Raw genomic sequence first — 20,173 nt, 5'->3', positions numbered from 1 at the left:
ACCTAGACAGGATTCTGCTCTTCCAGATGAATGCCTCAAGTCAAGTGATGAAAATGAGAAAAAAAATTGCTCCTCTGTAGGTTTGTCATCTTCATGTTCTGCATGTAGTCCTGGTAAAAATAACCACCTTTCTGTGGTGGATACCAAAGAGAATCAATTGCAGGTGGCAAATTCACGCTTTTTCTTGAAAAAGTCCCTTCCTTTTTCTCAGGAAAAAAGTACTGTGTTGCCTTCTCTCCACCACTTAACACAAACAAAAAGTGTGGAATCTTCTCTCCAGAATGCTGGCTTATCTCAGGTGTGCTATGCTAAGAAGGAGCAAGATGGGAAAAGACCAGAAAGACGTGCGCGTGGTAAAGCTCACAATTTTAAATCCAGTGACAGGTTTTCAAAAAAAAGAGACAAGACTTCAGAAAATGCTTCTGGTTCTTGTTCAGTGGAAGGTTCTGGGAAACTTGCGCTCTCAAAAGAGCCTGGTAAAAGTGTTCCTTTTTTGTTATCTTTTCAAGAAGGGAGCATCGAGAGCAGCCATGTGTCTTCACAACTCTTAGGAGAGTTAGAAGTTGAAAGCACCTGTAGAGAGCAGTCCAAGTTGAATGGAAAATCAAAAAGTCACTTTGATAGTGAAGATGAGAGTATGTCATGCAATTCAGATGATGATGATGATGATGTAGTATTCATGCCACTGCAAGAAATTCTCTCTTCGAGTCCCAAGCCACAGGTGGGACCTCTGGAAGAATCTTGTCATGACAGTTTTTCTCAGGACACCATGACTCCATTACTGAACCTTCATGTAAGTGGCTAAAAAAAAAAAAGCTTCGGATCAGCTTTGTTATGTTGCATTTTTATTTATAATGCATGATAACTCAGTTATTTGTCTGCAAAACTGGTTACTCAGCTTAAGGGTCCTATGCTGCATACAGTGTAGTCTGAGAAAGGGTGTTCTTGTTGCTGTGTTTGTCCCTGGAATGACTGAAAGATAATTTGTGTAGCCAGACTGCATTAGTTCTATGCCTTTCAGAGGTTTCTAGGAGTTTTCGTTTTTTCCCCCTAAAAAAAAAAAGGGCAGGAGGTTACATTTAGAAGACAGGGGAGGTCTTATGTTTTTGGATTTTTTCCTAATCAGGTAAGATGTTTGTGTATTGAACTTAACTAGAAGAAATTGATCTATCCATTGAGAGAACTCTGTGCTATACTCGTATATCCTTGTCACAGTCTGTGATTGTCAGAAATCTGTGTGCAAGTTCGTGATCTGTAAGTGTGATGTTTTCTTTGAAGCTGAATTTCATGGAGACTGAAAGTATTTTAGAAAGGATTTCAGAAAGCTGCATGATTTCTGCTCACAGGGGATAGATGAAGTGTTTAAAACCTGGTTTACAGAATATGATGGTCATTAATTGATGTGTGTTTTTAAAAGTTAGCCTATTGTTCAAAAACAGCTTGTCAAATAAGTAGTGATTTTTTAAATTTTTATTGTGAAATAATGCTTTAATTAGGAGGGTCCTGCAGTAAGACTTAATGTAGCATTCCTGACAAAGTTGGTACAGGTTGGAACTGACTGCATATAAAAATATTTTGTACTGGCTGGGTTGGAGTTAATTTGCTTAACAGCTGTATGGTGCTGTGTGTTTTGTACAAAAACATTGTTCATAAGAGACTAGTGTTCTGGCTGTTGTGGAGCTGTACTTGCACACCATCGAGGCTTTCTCCTTTCCAACTGTGCCCCCCACCCTCCTGCTGCAGCAAGTAGGCTGGAGTGGACAAAAACCTGGGAGGGGACAGAGCCTGGACAGCTGACCCCAGATGAGCAAAGGGATATAGTCCATGTCACACTGTGTCATGCTCAGCAATCAGAACCAAGCAGGGGCAGTTGGTCTGGTGTGTTGCCATTGCCCAGTCTAGCTGGACATCCTTTTGCTTGTGGGTGGTGCTGAGTGACTGCCTTTGCATCACTTTTTCTTTTCTGCCTCAACCCCTCTTTCTTCACTTACTAAACTGTCTTTATCTCAAACTACAAGTTTTCTTGCTTTTGCTCTTACTCATTCCCTTGCACCACCGGGCAGGGAAATGAACAAGCTCTATGGTGCTTAGCTGCTGGCTGGGGCCAGCCCACTGCTATTTTCTACAGTAGAAAATAAACCACAAAATACCTGTATAAATACTCTCATCCTCTCCTCCTGTTTATTTGTGGTCTGAATTACTGTCTCCATAGGCAGATGCTGAAGAGCTGTAATTATTTTATCTGTCCTTATGATGCATTATGCAAGCACATTATAGATCAGACTTATGTATTATGTTACATATATATTCCACAATCTTAACCAACATGTCTATGTAATTAATGGTTAAGACTGATAAACAGATGCAGCCCAGGTCAGATAACTGTGGGACATGTATGTGACCACAACACTGGGCCTATCCTGTTTCTGCATAATTAATGGCCAAGTGAGACAAAACAGTTAATAACTGTCCCAAATTTTCCATGACCATGGCTTTTGCATATCGTTTAGCATTCTTCTCTTGTCTTGTAAAAAGCAGCTTTTGTGCTCCTTCGAATAAGGTCTTGATTTCTCAGTTTTTCAACAATCACTTCAGATGTACTAAACAGATAAAATATAAGGCAAGAGGTTTTCAGTTTTCCCACATAAAGACATGCTGCTTGTTACATTTGAAAGATACCTCTGAATAACAAAAATGAGTACTGTATTAACAGGCTTCTTTATTAGCAGGTAGACACTAAATGCTTTTAACTTCTGTTACCTTTGGGTAATAGAAAAATCCACAATGAGAGGGTGTGATGCCACTGAATTGTGTTCTCCTAAAGTGAAGGAGCTCATAGGAGGAAGCTTTGTCACTAGTAAGAGGCTTGTCATTTAAGAAAGTGATGTCAGAAGGGCACTGCTTGTCCAAAGAACAGAATCATGGCCATAAAAGATTTCAGATCTATGTTGTCTGCCATTAGCTGAATAAAACACTAGTTACTGAAAAAAACAAAGTAATCTAGGTAGGGTTAAGACTTCCTTTGTGTGTTGGTTTGGTTTTGGGTTTCTAGTTGGATTTTTATTGGAAACTGGTTTTTTATGATTTTGAAGGTGATTTAGCAAACACTGGTTCAAACGCTGGTTCTTTGACCTCTGGGGACTTCTGAAAGTAACAAAGAGGTACTGAATAATTTTTGGAGTTTCTTGTCTTACACATTAGAATGGGGATTCCCAGAGCCTCAGTGAATGATAATAAAGCTGTGAGGTAAAAGGCTTCTGGTGCTGATGCTCTTTGTAAAAGTCAGTTGGAGGTCAGCCCCAGGGAGACAGGCATAGACTTACTTTGCTGTTCAGATCCATTGTGAAGCACAGTTATTTCTAAATTAATCACTGAGAGTGATTTGACTATTATATGAAATTGTCAAGGAACCTAGAAAACCTAAATTGTTACTTGTCCTGTTTTTCAGGGTCTCCTTTGGATTTCTATCTTCAGGTAAAATGTAATAGAATATGCTGAGTTGAAAGGGACCCATCAGGATGATCAAGTCCGAGTAGAAACCTTTTCCAATGTTAATGATGTTTATTCTCTATTACTGAATTAATGAATTGTGGTATTTTTTAACTTCTTACTGCTTCATTTACAGCTTTCTAAGCCTCCTGTTGTTAGCCAGGTGTCATATGTGAACAGCTTGGAAAATCTCTTGAAGGAGAAAGAAGAATCTAAAAGGTTTGTTTATTAAAGCTGCTTTGGAAAGTTTGGGGTGGAGTTGTAGGAGCTTAGATTTACCTCATCTCCCTGAAACTGATGGAGTTTTGGTAGCAGAAAGTGAAGCTTTGCCTGCTGATGCCACCAACCTACATCCAGCAGGACCCTGAGTACATCTTAACTGTAGAAGCTGAATGACAGGCAGTAACGAGTGATTTGTGATACATCTGTCTACCCATCAAGAGCCAAACTAAATTTACTGATGGTTTCATTATAGGTCACTGAGCCAGCTAGCAGCTGCTGGTCAGAAATAGCAGTTATGTAGACTGACTGTACTAGTCTCTTCAGAGACATTTGTAGCTCAGTTTTGGTTTCTAGAGTTGTGTGGACTGTTGGTATCTGGGGATTTACACAGTTGAGTGGACAGAATGAATGAATGTTCTTGCAAGAGATCTTTTGGGTAGAAAGTGCAATGTGGTAGATGTACTAATGGCAAGTGGTGGTGATGGGTCTATATGTGTAATTAACTGTTTTGATTAAGCATCTGGCCCCAGTAACTGTGGGAGCAGTGAGTACTCCTACAACTAGTACTATTTAACAACTACTAGTAAAATAATTTTTTTTTAAATTCATCCAGAAGACTGAAAGTTTTGTGCAATTACAAAAAAATCCATCAGAAGTTGGTTGAGTGTCTTTTTCTCTGACAAACTAGTGATTGGTTGTGCTGTTGGAAATTGACAGAGTTTTGGTAAACATCTACTTTGGGAATAGCAATGTGCTCGTTTTTTACGCGGGTGCAAATATGTCTTTCATACTTTGCCATGGCTGCTGATTCCTGGGTGCACATTCAGAGCTTAAATATTATCTATTTTAAGTACTAAATGGTGGTGATATGTTCTGCTGCTACTGTCATTTCAGAGTAGATGAACTAGAAAAACAGTTACAGGAAGACATACAAGGAAGGGAAGCCGATTGTTCAGATGGAGATGATGAGAATGCTGGTGGAGATGAAGACCTCTCAGAAGAGCACAGGTGATTCCAACTCCACAACCAATTAAATCTAATTCCTCACTTATCTAGCCTTTTTTCCTAATCTCTCTTTTCATCAATTGCTGTTAATATGTTTACATTAAACATTTTTATCATCTTTTTGGATTGGTTGGATTATCTTGGACATTACTGAATTTTACAATTCAGCTTTCACATAAGGCTGATATCTTCATCACCTGAATATAACTGTCTCAACCAGCGAATAGTCTCTCAATGTTTAAAATTATAAAAGCAATTTTGAATTTTGCAGGGCATTTCTAAAGAGATTTTCAGTAATATGTCATGCCATACCTGACTACCACCCTGGAGAAGATGTATTTGAGTTATCGACCTCTGGGAAAATCTTCAATCAACATAACCTTGACCTGAGGAATTTTCACTTCATCCCTCAAAATCCTATAGAAAAGCTCCTTCTTAGGTAACAATATCTTCTTTCTGTTGTGTTTCCTTGTACAATTTTCTTCAGTGTTGGCAGTTTTTCAGATAAAGCAGTATATTTGCAAGCAAATGAGCTTTGTCTTACTAAGCAGGCAAGGCTGACTCCATTTGCCTGGAATTCTCCTTTACAGATTAGCTTTATAGAACAGTGAATTGTTACTTGAAGCTTCCTTCTGTTCTCCTCTGGAGTTCTTAAAAAACATCTTAAATGAGACATAAGGAAGAAAATAGGTGTTCTGGCCTCTTCCATACTTCTGCTGTGTTGGGCTACCATTGATAACCTGACTAGTTTGTGGAAGATAAATGAGGAAGTGAAATGTTACAATGAAGAAAAGCTTCACTGTCCCAAGGCAGAAAGAGGACCGTTGTGGTGAACTGATTCATGATCTACTAATGTTACACAATGTCTGTTGAAAGACTTATATGTGCCACTTTGGCTTCCACCTGATGAGGACTGCAGAAAGTCATGATTTCTGACATCTGTTACATTCAGTCACTGCGCTAGCAGTGTGTCTCGGTGTGTATACACAACTGTTATGTAACTTGAAAGGGTTTAGATTCTATATTTATGAAGCTGTCAGGTTACAAATAGTTGGACCATACCACAAGCACAAGTCCTGAAAACTTCTTGTTATTTCAGTTGGCATTTTATTCCAAACTTGCACCAGTGAAACTGTTTAATCTTAAAAGATTTTGTATGCATGTGAGTGTGCAATTGTGGATTTGAAGAGGAGGAGGGTGGCTTCTCTTCTCTTGAGGAAGTGCTGTTTGTGATTATATTCCTTTGACTTCAGGCCTCTTTATTAATATGTTTTGAAGATCACAGGATATAAGCTTCAGAAGTATCTTGTAAATCAGTGACTGGAGGAATGAGCATTAAAAGAATCATTCCTTTGGGAAGGCAATTAGGATTTAATTGCTTGTGTATTCTGCCCAGTTGGCACAGCTGGCACCTACTGGCTGCCCAGTTGGCACATGGGTGTCTTCCCTAGCCACTTGATCAGTCAGACAGGTAGAAGGTATATCGAAAAGAAACAGATCTCTCAGCAGAGAGAAGACTAAAGAAAGGTATGTGGGAAAACTGGGTATTATTAATTTAGTTGCTTGTGACATACCTGACATTCTAATGAAGACTAAAGCTAAAATCCTTTGGTAATAAAAATTACATATTTCCTTTCTTCCAAGAGCTACTTTTTGCACCTCACAAACTTGCACAGTAAGATTAGACTGTCGAATTTTAATTGCTTTAGTTTGTCTCCAAGCTCTTTATTTAAATTAGTTTTTTTAACATTTCAGACAAAGTTTTTTTCTCTTTCCTTCTAAAAGTGTTGGTAAAGGTTGTTGAATATAAAAAAATCTTTATTCACGGGTCTCATTGAGCGTAGCAGCCTGTCTACACAGATGGGCATAATGGTTCATAGTACAATAGTGGAAATCAATGTTTGTTTGAAGCTGTTACTATCCAATAATACAAACGTTTTCAAATTATATGGTATAGCATTCTGGGGAAAAAGTTGTAAATAACAAATAAGGTTTAATTACTGTAGTGTATCATATAGTTAAGAGCATAAGAATAACACCTGGTTTGGATGTTGAGATCTTTCTTTGCTGTTGATCTGAATGGTGGAGAAGTTCTTAAGCTTTTGTGAAACTGCTGATTCAACCACTAACTGATTTTTTTCCTGTTTCCCCACCCCAATCTTTGTCTTACAGCTCTGGTGTAACACAACAGCTTTCTTTAGTTATTAATGGTTTTCTAAGTTCTGCTTACAATTGTGTATTGTGTCCTGTACCAGTTCTAAAGTGGCTTTTCCAGGTAAGACTATACTACTCTTGTGGTTATACTCTGTCCAGATAGATAATATGTAGTATTCTTCCTGGAAGCCAGTTGTAGCAGGAATAATCAGAACAAGTTTGTGAATCTGTTGCATTAGGTTAACAACTTTTAAATCAAGTAATCTTTCTGGGTTCTCATTTGCTCTCCAGTCTGTAGTACTTTGTCACTAGGGGTGAAACACTAGGGATAGCTTTTCTCCACACTTTCTGAGTGACTGCCAAGCTGCTCATCCCTGTCCTTCTTCATGTGTGTTAGTGCAGTTGAAAAGTGCACAGTACATGCCAGATAAGAAGAGATTTTTGGGTTTCAGGATGTAATAATGTGGGCCAGATCACAAGCAAATGTTAATCTATTTCCTTCCAACCTTAAAAAAAAATAACAAAAAACCCTAATTCAAACGTACTCCAGTATGCAAAAGTATCATTTCTACATATATCACTTTGTAAGTCATCAGATACCCCCGTGTTATCAGATAATTTTCATTTGGAAAGGTTGACATGCACTGTGGCTTAGAAGAAGGTCTGGAGCCTTCCTCAAAGGAAGTGTGGTGGCTGTCTGCTTTCTACATACCTGTGTCCATGTCTGAATCCTCAGGAATGTACATTGTTCTGTTACTCACAAAAATGCACCTCTCTGGTCTCCATTCTGTTATTATTTACCACATTCTAACTGTGCCTGAAACAAAAAAGAAATCTGGATCACCTGTGAAATTGCAGCCTGAGTCTGTTTATTTGCTTTCTGCTTTTGCCGAAAGGAAAACATTTTGCTCCTTCATGTCCTTCCCTCCAGGCAGTAAAAAACTGACTTCCACCCCTCTGTGAGCCCTGGTGTTCCTCTAATAAGGATGAAGTGTGAGCCAGTTCAGCTCACTTACAGAGCTGGAAACTGTCCAGCACTTGGAAGTGCTCCAGGAAACCTGAACTGTACTTTATTGGCATGTTTTTGTAGTTAGAGTTCTATGACAAACTAATAATTCATTGTTTTGGTTTAATATTGCATATGTTCAACATTTGTGTGACTGGAAAAAGTTGTACTTAACTCTATTTTCTCCTGCTTCTGATCAAGGAGTTCACTTTGATCACAGATGCAAATGGGTTCCAAAGGGATATATGGTACTTTCCATTTTCTTAACCCTAAGTACCTTCTTATGAATCAATAGATTCAACATGAGTTTGCACCATTTTGGTATTGCAAATAATTAATTTTCAAGTATTCATATTAGCTGTGCACTGCTTGAAGTAATTAACATTCACAATACACTCCTTGGTGTATATTGTTTTAGAGATTTTGAGGTTTGTTTTTTTGTGGTGTAGGTTTTTTTCTATTACTGTTTTTACTAAAGAGTTAGTTTATTTTTTTAATTAAAAGAGCACTGATGGCATCATGAGACTTGGTGTTTAACATCTGTCTTCTTTTCTTTCCACAGGTGATGTCTGTTCATCCTGACTATTGTGTTTCAACCCAGATTTTAGACAGATTGATGGACATAACACTAAAAAATGGTGAGTATTTGAAGGATGGAAAACTGAGCAGCTAACTGGAGGCAGTTCCATTCTATTAAGTGTAGAAAGGTGTTGGGGAAACAAGTAAAAGGCACTAGCTCTGTTCTGTGTTTCTGGCATAGATTTAGGTTCTTCTGTTACTTACGTAATGCACAAATAATAGGAGTTGGTCTTCACTGAGTGTGTGCAAGCTGTACCACAGGATGTGGTCCTGGCGTGTACTTGGAAGGCAGTGTGTCCAGTACAGATCCTTTTAAACTCACTTCTGTTATTTCACAAATAGAAGTGACCTGAAGAGAAACCCAGTCTGCTCAAAAGTTTACTCTCCATCTTTGCTTTAGAAGCTGCAGGTATTAATTTCATAGCTTGAAGACCACAAGGTAGTTTAATGTATTCATACCCAGTAACTAGCACTACATAGTTCATTTTCCAGATAAATGGCACAAGTGAAAAGAATCATACACCTGCACAGAAACATTTTCAAGGATCTTTTTCAGCCCACACTGCTGCCCATGTTTTGTGTTTTGCCTTCCTTCATCTGCTCTCTCAAATACTTCTCCATTACTAGTTCCTTTGCTGTGCTTTTCACATTTTCACTTTATTTAGATCCATCAAAAGCCACAAATTCATTTAAGCTTGCCATTTAACATTGTTAAAGTAACATAGTTCTCTTGAAGGTTCTTGCTTGGGTCTGTTCAAATTATACCACATATTTTGAGTCTTGTCTGAAATAGGACTGTGAACTGATACCAAAAGGAATGTTGCCCCCTTTATTTTGTGCTTTGCTGGCATTAAGCTTGATCCTGAATGAACCCTTCAAGCTGATCGACAAGAATTCAAATAATTAAGTCTGGGTGAGATCAGATCTCTGACTTCAGAGCCAGATCAAATAGGGTACAGTTTCACCTGGAAAGTTAAAATTGCCAACCATGGAGTCTTAAAACCATTGTGAGACCTTTTTTTTTTAACGAAATTGAACATTGAGATCTGAACCTGCAGTATCTTGAGTATTGTGTTGTATTAGATTTGTTTTTTTCTTACAAACCAAGCTCTAAGACCCAAAACTGACCAAATTCAGAATTCTGATTATTTCTGTCATTGTTTGGAAAACACTGCATCTAGTTTGATGCTGGTTTAGTGTCTGATGGATAAACTTCTGTAGACTTTGTAGACTTTCAGATATAAGTTGTACAAAGCATCCCTTTTTGCAATAAGCATTGTTTCTTATTTCTACCAAATAAGGGAAGTCCATCTGTTAAGCACTTCTGGTCTAGAAGTCTTGCCAGGTTTCAAATCTTACTTACTTCCACTTCCAGTACCAGCATAACACCCTCTTACCTGTGCCTACACAGAACAGTAACTTAGGTATTCTCTTAAAAGCAAATCTTGCCTCCTTGCTTATTCTGCTGTTTGTGATGAAAGAGAGCTGGGAGGGGAAAAAGGGTGGAATTTATTCACCTGTTACATAGACAAGATATTTCTCTGGCATAAGATACTGTTAGACTTTTTTTTCCTCTCATGGTTCTGAAAATAAGCACATTGTTCAATGCACCAATTCTTCTGAGATGAGAGCTGGTAGAATTGATGCAAAGTGCTTGAGCTTATGTTTCCTTTAAAAGGGACTAATGCTAAGAACTAAGTTTAATTTATACTGTCTTTTACTTGTAGCTTCCATCAGTGATGAACAGTCTAAACCCTGGATTCCTTCACTAGCTGATGTGTCAACTGTTGTTGTCAATATGGGTGTTGCATTTAGGTCTCTCTTTCCATTGCAGCATCTGCAGCCCAGCTTTAACGAGTGTGATATTTTGTAAGTGATACTCTTTTTTTTTTTTATTGCCTAGATCCTGTGAAAGCAACTCTTGTGTTTAGAATATAGAATCAGAAGGTTCTCCTTTATTTCCCCTCCCTTCCATCAAGACATACTCTTTAAATTCTCAGCTCAGGTCTTAATAAGCATAAATAAGGCAGAGCTTTAAACAATACCTGCCAGGTAAGAATTCAGCAAACTAGAACATTGTCCTGCACCTTCCTAATGGGAGTTTGCAAGAATTGTTGCCTAAATAGCTAGGCAGAATTTTAAGTAATTGATATGTATTTTGAATATACATTGAGAGGGATTTTTTCTGTTTTATGCAAATAAGCCTTTGTGAGCTTTTAAATTGTTGACTATTGCTCAGATTAGTGTCTCTTTTATTAGAAGTCAGATGCAAGAAACAGTGAGTAAGCAACAGCCAAGAGAAGACCTTACCCCTGCTGGTCCAGCGTTCTCTAGTGTACCAGAAAACAATTTAATTAATGTGGTTAAGGTGAGAAAACTCCAGTTACTGTGGAAGGGGTTTTATCGGGCTGGTGGTGTTGGGTGTTTTTTCCTCGGTTTTGTTGCTTATCAAAAACCTTGGTGTCCTACTCAGAAAACATGCCTGAGATTAGACACTCTCCTGGGGTTTCAGCTTCACATTCAGCAGAGATTATAAGGGAGAAGAGGTGGGGAAAAAATTCTGTGTTTTCAGTACTACTTGTGTATTTAGAAAGTCTGTCAGTCTTTCATTCAGTTAGATGAGGATTATCTGTGCAGTGGAGAAAGATCTTTCTTACTTTAAGGTCCAGGGAATATTGTCATTGTTCAGAAGATGAGCCTCCAGCAGGTATTAAAAAAAAATAGAGTGCAGTTACTTGGAGAGGGGAGATGTTTGTACACAAATGTTGCAAGAACAATATATCATTTGAGGTGCATTTTAATGTGAAGGTGGAGAATATAAGTTCTCATCATACTTTAAACCATTTTCAGGTTTTAATGCTTTTTATTTCTTTTCAAGTTTCTAGGCTTCTGTACAACAGTAATTCAAGGTGGATATACTGATCAAGAAATACTGCTGCTGCTTCTATTGCTGTTTAAAATAAGCTTGGAGAAACAGTTAAAGCAGATTCCTTTGATAGATTTTCAGTGCCTTTTCATAAAACTTCTGATAAATATAAAAGACTGGGATACAAAGGTAACTTCATAAATAATATTGTACTGGATTTATGAAAATGCAGCTTAATTTTCAGGAAGCTTTTGTTTTGAAGTTTTCATTTTTTCTTGACATTTGGAAAAATACTGCTTGAAAATGCAATAGGAACAAAATGAGAGCTTTGAATTCATGTGATATTTAGGAAGTGGATGGGTTTACTGATAAAAGGTTTTGTTGCATGACATGCTTGCCATTATGCTCTTCTGTAAGGGAACCACTGTACTCAAGTTAAATCTTGCATTTACTAAAATAGCTGTATGTCCAAAATAGCTCTCTTGATAGAATGAAGAGATAAAATGTGGTGCAAAACAATTTGATCTCATCTGCCCTGATGTAAAATAGTATTTAACAAATTTAAGTGCAGGTGCAATGCAGAATTACCTTTCTGAACATAATCTGTTAGACCAGTTCCTCTGAAGATCCATGCTGTGTATGTTTCTAGGGAGCGATGTAAACTCCTTTGCAAATACAACAAATACCCACCATGTCCATTCTTCAGTATTGGGATTTTGTTGTTTTTCTTCTAAAGATGCCTGAGCTTTGCCTGGCAGTGAGTGAACTCTCCAGTCATCACCATAATCTCCTGTGGCTGGTTCAGCTGGTGCCCAGCTGGATAATACGTGGACGGTAATGACACTAACATCAGAAATATGTACTATCATTAACAGCTCATTTATTAGTATTGTTAACTGTTGGTTTATTTATATAAGCACAAAGTCTGATAAATGCTATAGGTATTACATGGCACTTTAAATCGGGTTTTCTAGTATGTTAAAGATGTATGTGTAATTCTTGTTCTGTGCATGTTGCTTCTTGATCCCCTCTATTGTGAAAAAAGGTTATTTTATAATTTGTGTAGTTTTCTGGGCTCTGACTTGCTGGTACCCTATAGTAAAGAAAAACTTTACAACTTCAAGTTATGACATGCATCACCTACTCTAATTCTTGTCTGAATGACCAAAAATTAAAATTTTGGGATGATTCATGTCTGCTTTTAAGTGTAAAATCTGTCACAAATTCTGTACATTTGCAATTAATAAATTATAATGTATCTGAGAGAGGAGAATAAATTGGGTCTTCCTTGTGCAGAAGAAAAGCTCCAATTAGAAAAGGGTACTTCATATTTTACTAGCCTCTTTACTAGTCTGCTAGCACCTGTATTAAAAAAAAATCCAGTTTAATAGTTGTAAGCAATTCATGTGAAGCCATGAATAGCCTCATACTTTGTATAAACAGAGTGGATTTAAGAAATTTTCTGGAAAATCATTTTTTTAATTGTTTTTCAGGGAAGTAAGAAGACGCCTTAGCCTAGTGATAATTTCGAAGCTTCTTAAGAAGCATGTAGAAATACCTGATGACAGTGATAAACAGGTACTGCATATGTGTTGTGTATACAATTTCAAACCTTATAAAGCTGCATATTATTGTTTGTATTTTATGTTTTAATACTGTGCACCTGTTTTCAAGAATTTTGCAAAATTACCAGTTAGTAATTTTTTGATTAGTATTACAAGTATATTTGCACGTGTCATCTGCATGTTCTGCAGCTTATAAGAGCCATATTGTTTATGTGCCTGACCATTTATTTTGGACACTGGAAAGAGGTCTGCTCTTCTGCAGAAGAGTCTTGCTTTTGTGTTCATGTAGAGTCACTCTTATCTTTTGCAGGGTTGATTTTTTTTTTTTTTTTTTTGAGGCAACCTACAAACACTTTAGTTTGTGAATAGGCAAAAACTACCCAAAGAATGAAAACTCCTATTTTAATTAAAAATCCCATTTATGTTTTTGTCTTAGACAAATAATCCTGTAGTGGCACCGACTGTTCAGTTTTGTGTTGCCAGTAAGCCTGTCCAATTTGTTAATGTTTGTAGATGTCTCTTCTGCTTGAGTTTCTGGTGTACATGAAACCTTCTAATTTAGTAAGGAAGATGAGTCAAGGACTGAAGCAGCAAAATGCTGATGAAGACCACCTTGATATAGAGCTGGAACAGAAGGTACACAGCTGATTAGTACTTTTTTTTTGCGTTTGTCTTTTTATGCATACTCTAATTTTGAGAATGTTTATTTTAATTTCCCTTCACTGAGGGCAGTTCTGTTCATCTCTATAACTAGAATGTTACTTATGTTCAATTTTTGTTATAGTCATGGAGGAAGGAAAGAGGTAGCATGTGACTGAGGAACCTGTATTAGGTTGTTTTGCAAACAAGGAAATGGTCTGATTCTCTGCAGGGCTAAGTCACATGGGTGTCTTGGGTCCTGTCTTCTGTCATCAGAGGACTATCCTCCCTCCTGGTGTAATCAGTGAAAACTGTTTGATGCTGAGCCAGACCTTCACCTGCAGGCTTCAGAAGGAGATTTATGAATCTTTTAGTAATAGTTTTTCATAAACAGCTATTAGAAAGGTTTAGTATTTTCATCCATCCAAAACCTGAATATTGGTTTGGTTATTTTAGTGTATCATGGAATTTCTTAACCAATGTTTTGATGTGGATGTAGATGATGGGAATCTAAAGCCAACAGCTGAATTTAATTTTCAGTAATTGAAACTACAGGAGTTTTGTAGATTACTTAGGTAACCTAAAATATTACTGTTTTAAAATGCTTCTAATATATGAATATACTGTTACAAATGAGTTATTTAGGCAAATAAAGTTAGAGCAGACATTTGTCCATTGATGTGGTAGCTGGAAGAATCATTCCAGAAGGCAAAGATAGGGATTTATCTAGATGTGAATAGTTACAATTGTGCTTTGACTCCTAATGCTCTGTTGATTTCTTTCCAGGCATATTACCTGATCTACATCCTTCTCCATCTAGTCAGTGAAGCTAGTTTCTTCGATACTGTAAATTCTAATCAAAGGGTAAGTAACTTCCGTGGCTAGATCTTGAGATTTCACAAGACTGTTGGTCTGTTTTGGTAAGAGCTGTCATGTGGTAGATGATCACCAGTGGATATTAGCACTAGGGGGAACTTTTTTTCTTGGCCAAAGAAAACACAGAAGACCTTTCTCTGCATATACTGCAGTGAAAGAAACCTCTTCTCCATTTCTGCAAATGGAAGGTGCCTCAAAACATTAGCCTGTGGATCATTAAGACGTTGGTTTTGTTGACCTTTCTCAGGAAGTAACTGGAGGTTAACTGAACATAGAATATCTAAGAAATCTAATAGTTCTCTGAGCTTATGAAGTAGGGTAGAAGTTTTTCAGCCTAGAAGAAAACCATTTTGAAAATATCCAGTAAAATATGTTCAAACTTATCATTATTTTGTGTGCTGGAGTGCACCTGTATATGATCTCTTCTCTGTCATGAAAGTTCCCTTGCACCATGTGATGTGAGTATTTCTCAAGTAGTAGATTCTGCTTAGCCTTTCATTTCTGATCATTTACTGTGAGCTGCTTGCTGCAAGGTGTTTGTGTACATCTTCTGCCCTGTCAGATCACCTTGGCTGTTAAGAAAGCTGTCAGATGAACTATAGGAGAGGCAAAGCAGTAAAGTTTGGTTACATTTTGAGGCTTAGTTGTCTCTGTTTTCTACTCAATGTAAAATTGTATTTGGTAGAGAAAATAATTATATTGTGGTGCTCTTTTGAGTTTTGTTTATTTTTACAACTGCCTTCCTGAAGATCTGTGGAGAACCTGTTGGTTTTTTTAATTTCTAATGTCTCTTTGTTTCTTCATGAAGAAAGAGCCTATTATGCACTGACCTGTTAACCATCAAGTGGCAAGAGAGGTGTGGCTGAGTGTTCTGCAGGGTAGACTAAATCAATATAACTATTATATTTCTGGTCAGCTTCCAGTTAGATGAGGTAAACTGTCCTGGTGTTGAGACACCAGCAAATGTTTGAGTAAACTTCAGCACATTTCACCTGTTCTGCAGAGTGGAACCTCTTTGCAGCTGCTCAGTGAGGCATTGAAAACAGAAATTTTATGAAGAAATTCACAGAATGCAAATGAACTTGGGAGCTGTTATCAAAGGATCATGAAGCTGCAAAACTGCTTTAATACAATTAATCAGAAATTTAGAAATAAATAAAAGATGAGTACATAAACCTTGGATATGTTTTACCTGCTCAACCAATTCCTACAAAAGAAAATTACCTGAGTCATCATTACCAAAATTGATATTTTTAGTTATTGCAACTTCAGAACTTTTTTCCACTGGTAAAAGATCTGAATGGCACTGTGCTTGCCACTTTGAGGACAGAAAAGATTTACAAATTAGCTAGTAGGAGCTTTAAAATTTGTCACGTGTAGCTCTGCTATATTTTGGAATTATTTCTTCAAGCTCTTGGACATGATTAACTGGGTGTATGCCAGTAACTGCTAGAGGATCTTGTGATCTTGTTTTCTTTCTGTTCTCCTTCCTTACTGTGTATTTGAGAACAACTCAAACTGAAGCATATAATTTTGAAATTGAAATAATATTTGAAGAAAGCTTTCAGTTTTGACTTGGCAAATTTAAATAACTGTACTCTTTTGTCTTTATTTAGCAACACTTACTGAAGCTTTGTGGTGCCTTAGATAAGCACATAAAATGTGATATTAGGGAAGATGCTAGGCTGTTCTATCGAACTAAGGTAAGACACATGTAAGTTAAGGGTTTTTCTGTGTTCTTCATGTGTATTGTTCCCTCATACCTGCCCTGGAAATCTTTAGTTCCATGTGGATTTTCTTTTTTTTTTTTTTCTGGTTTCTCTGTCTGCATCATATCTTTGCATGTACAAAATAAACATATGCCCATTTTAATGCACTGAAAATGTTATTTTTGGTAGTAGCAAGACTGTTAAATGTCAAATGTGAGCTTGTCTTCTTTTTAGCCAGGTATCTCAACTTCTAGGCCCACAGAGTTGCTCTGGTTTTTTTCCTGCCCATTCCTGGTAGCTGACTCTGCTTTTCAGAGCAGAGGTGACATGCAGGGTGACACAGAGACGACTGAAAAAATAGCCCATCTTGCAAGTCTCTCTGTTTTATTTACAAATTAATGAGTTAGTTAAAATGTTGTGGATTTGAGCCAACAGTGTGTGTGATGTAGCATCAAGCTTGGAGAACTGCCTTTCATTTGCTTTATGGTGTGGGGCTCAGTAATGATAGTCCTAGTTTGGTGGCTCCCATACTTCACATGGTGTTGCACCAGGACCCATCAGATCAGTGGCAATGTGACCAGCCTCAGCTCTGAAAAGCCTTGACTTCAACTTTAAATCAGACATTTTACAGCTGTGTGAATCCTTGCCTCTCAGGAAGATAATAATTCAGTCAGATTAGTCAGTGTGAGTCTTTTTAACCAGTTAATGAATCTTACCTTGGATTTTTGTATCTCTGGCTGCTTTCACTTTTGTTACTGTTGTCCTTGTGCTGAGAGGGGAAAATATTACTTCCTTTTTCCCTATCACTTCATTTGTGTAATACTACAATAACTTCTAGAGGATGCCACTCCACTGGGTTTCAACACAGTGTGTGAAGCAAATCGCAGTTCTTAATGGCTTGGATTAAATACTTGTGGTTGGTTATGAAAAAATAAAGTTTTATGTAGAAAGAATTAATTTCAGAAGCAGACAGTTCTGCACAGTTGGCTTTTGTGATTGCAGTTGCAGGCCCCTTTCCTGGGTACAATCAGACCTGCATAACAAAACTAGCTCATCTGAGGGATGAAGGTGTGTGTGGAGACCAGAGGCTTGCTTGCTGATTCCAGACAACATGGAGAGTCATGTGGCTGTAACATGTTTGTGTGGAGTACTTGACTTTGAATTCAGAGTCCCAAATTACAGGGATCTGCTTGGAGTTGAGGTGGTTTTTTTTTTTGTGTCAACTGTAAAATCATTATCTAGGGTTTCACGGATTTGGGAGGTGGGAAGCAGGGGAGTATGAGTTTGGCTTTAACATAAATGGCTACAGTAATCAATCTGAATTTGCAGGTAAAGGATGTAGTTGCTAGGATATATGGCAAATGGCAAGATATGATACAAACCACTCGGCCTACTCAGGTACTGTAATGAGACCTTTTAACTCTTTTTATATTGCAGGGTGCATCTAACTCATTTTTTTTAGTGCTTGAAAGAGATTTTTTTTTTTTCCCTTCTTAAATGGCCTGGCTGTGGAATACAGTTAGATGTATTAGAGCAGATTAATTAAAATTCTTACTTTACTGGCTTCAATAAAACCAAGATGTCATCTTTATCCTTAAAAGTTATGCTTCTTTAAATGGCTTGTGTAATAGACTAAAATGCTAGTAGTGAGTCAAGGCACAGGGCCTATCTCTGATTATAGTTATTAGCAGAAGCTTAGAAGAGGATGTTGGGGCAGGAATGCAGTGAGGCAGTTCCTGCTGTTTCTGGCACTGTGGGACTTCAGCACTACTCGAGTCCAAGGCTCTATCTACATATGTTTAATGGCTTTTGTTAACTCCTCCCTCTCTGAATGCATCAAATTTCCTGCAATGATTAGAGAAAGCCTTTGATGCTCTGTAAAAATAGGCAGTAGTAAACAATGTCGTTATTAGTCTCTCATTAATATTTGCCTTCATGGTATCTAACTGGCCTTGGTGGAGTAGGTGGATAATTTCTATGAGATCCAGAGTTCAGAGCTGTTTCTTTCAGTCTAGGATTGTAAGGTTTCTTCTGTAAATTGATCAGACCAATTGTTTGTTTCCTGTCTTGGAATATTCTGGGCCCCTCAGTTCAAAAAGGACAGGGAACTGCTCGAGAGAGTCCAGCGCAGAGCTACGAAGATGATTAAGGGAGTGGAACATCTCCCTTATGAGGAAAGGCTGAGGGAGCTGGGTCTCTTTAGCTTGGAGAAAAGGAGACTGAGGGGTGACCTCATCAATGTTTACAAATATGTAAGGGGTGAGTGTCAGGGGGACGGAGTTAGGCTTTTCTCGGTGATGACCAGTGATAGGACAAGGGGTAATGGGTGTAAATTGGAGCATAGGAAGTTCAAGGTGAATATCCGAAAAAATTTTTTTACTGTGAGAGTGACAGAGCACTGGAACAGACTGCCCAGGGAGGTTGTGGAGTCTCCCTCACTGGAGACATTCAAAACCCACCTGGATGAGTTCCTGTGTGATGTACTCTAGGTGACCCTGCTCTGGCAGGGGGGTTGGACTAGATGATCTCTCGAGGTCCCTTCCAGCCCCTAAGATTCTATGATTCTATGATACAGCTACCTGTCTTGGGAAAGCTTAGCTTCCTGGTAATGTAGTGTATCACTTGCTAAAAATGTAAATTGTACATGCTTGGTATTTATTTCAGTTAAAAATTTTGTAATCAACTATTGGTTTGTAAAGACAATGAATCATTCCCAGCAATGTGCAAAGAAGAATTTGTGATGTGTGTGACACTTGATATAGAGGGGGAAGGAAATCAGTAACACATGGCCGCAGAAGCTACTTTGCAACTGATGAAAGTTGATAATGATGCAGCTCTTTCAGAGCTGTTTTTCAGGGATCATTTAGGGTTGATTCACATATGCTGAAACCGGCAGATGTTCCTAAATAAAAATCCTAGGGAATTTTGCAACACATTGTGGCCATCTCAAGCTGAGCACTTGCCTACTCTATCCTTTCCATCCATCATTGGTGTTCTGACTTGTTTACTGTTTTGTTTTTATTCTTCAGGGAAAACTGCATGACTTCTGGGAACCGGATTCATGAAATTTTCCCTAGTTCAGGGAAAGTAACAGAAAAGCTCTGAAACCAAGAAAGATGTAGAATGAATGAAGCTTCAGCTTGGTCGGAACAGAAGAAATCAGTCACCTGAGCTATAACTTGAGCTTGATTCAGGCAAATACTAGAAACACAAAGATCAAATTTGATAAACACTGCTTTTACCTTAAATATGCTACTTCTAAAAAATAAAGCTAAACAACAAACCACAGCTATTTCTATACCCCTGTCTGAATTGGCTAGGAATATTTTATCATATTGAAAGCTGAGGGCAGTTTCCTCATTTACATTTTAAATCACAAGACGTGTTTGAAAACTGTATGTGTTCATTGTCTTGAGAGCACACACCTCCAAGCATTGTTTTAGGATTGCTGGGAAAGAACTATCCTGTGACATGGAATGTGATTTTTAGAAACAGTGTTAAACCTCCCTTGTTGTGAGCAGGTAAGGAAGTGGGTCAGAATCAGGCTGAGTAACAGAATTGCCTGCATGTGTTATTCTGCAAAGCAGACTTGGCGTGGCCATCAGTGTCTAAAAAATACAAAATACAGCAGTTGCTGTGAACAAGTGACTGCTCCTGTGTTCACTTGAGCTTGGAAATGGAGGTTAAGAGTGGCTGTGCCCAAACAGGTTAAGTGGATGCTTCTTTGCTCTGTGGTTGTGTTTTATCAAATAACAAAATGGAATTTGTTATTACAATGATGCATTCATTTTAACTTAACTTCCTCATCCTTTGACATTAATTTATTTATGCGGTGAATTTGACTGCACAGGAAGTATTTCTGTAAGACCAAGTTATAACTGAGACTTAATATCCCAGTAGTATTTTTGTACTACTCTTTAGGATTAAACAATCATATCAATGTGTGTTATCTGGCTTCAGCACTTTCTCTAAAAGGAGAAAATACTAATCCTAAAATACCTGCTCAATGGAAATGTGAGGAGATGAGGATTTGGCCCCTGTGTGTAAAAACAGTGGAAGCTGT

General features: G+C 37.8%; 1 protein-coding gene across 1 annotated transcript; it reads left to right on the top strand.

Moving 5' to 3' along the window:
• The first annotated feature begins 769 nt into the window (after positions 1-769).
• On the top strand, positions 770-19,175 carry FAM178A (family with sequence similarity 178, member A). The gene is made up of 16 exons (XM_010000163.1): positions 770-793; positions 3,626-3,708; positions 4,606-4,719; positions 4,988-5,155; positions 6,889-6,991; positions 8,439-8,514; positions 10,183-10,324; positions 10,715-10,823; positions 11,334-11,510; positions 12,058-12,155; positions 12,815-12,899; positions 13,400-13,522; positions 14,312-14,389; positions 16,018-16,104; positions 17,440-17,508; positions 19,140-19,175. The coding sequence occupies exons 1-16, from the start codon at positions 770-772 to the stop codon at positions 19,173-19,175; spliced, it is 1,572 nt and encodes a 523-aa protein (XP_009998465.1).
• The last annotated feature ends 998 nt before the right edge of the window (positions 19,176-20,173 follow it).

The sequence above is a fragment of the Chaetura pelagica genome, unplaced genomic scaffold, assembly GCF_000747805.2.
Source record: "Chaetura pelagica isolate M959 unplaced genomic scaffold, ChaPel_1.0 scaffold436, whole genome shotgun sequence".
NCBI lineage: Eukaryota > Metazoa > Chordata > Aves > Apodiformes > Apodidae > Chaetura > Chaetura pelagica.
The sequence above is the reverse complement of the archived record's forward strand: the minus strand, read 5'-3'. Positions and strand labels throughout refer to the sequence as shown.

Bases quoted from the DNA above. Each gene is read 5' to 3' on its own strand.
- FAM178A (XM_010000163.1), top strand. From the start codon at position 770: ATGACTCCATTACTGAACCTTCAT. The intron at 10,325-10,714 runs GTAAGTGATACT...CTCTTTTATTAG, and splicing joins TTTAACGAGTGTGATATTTT to AAGTCAGATGCAAGAAACAG. The intron at 14,390-16,017 runs GTAAGTAACTTC...GTCTTTATTTAG, and splicing joins CTGTAAATTCTAATCAAAGG to CAACACTTACTGAAGCTTTG.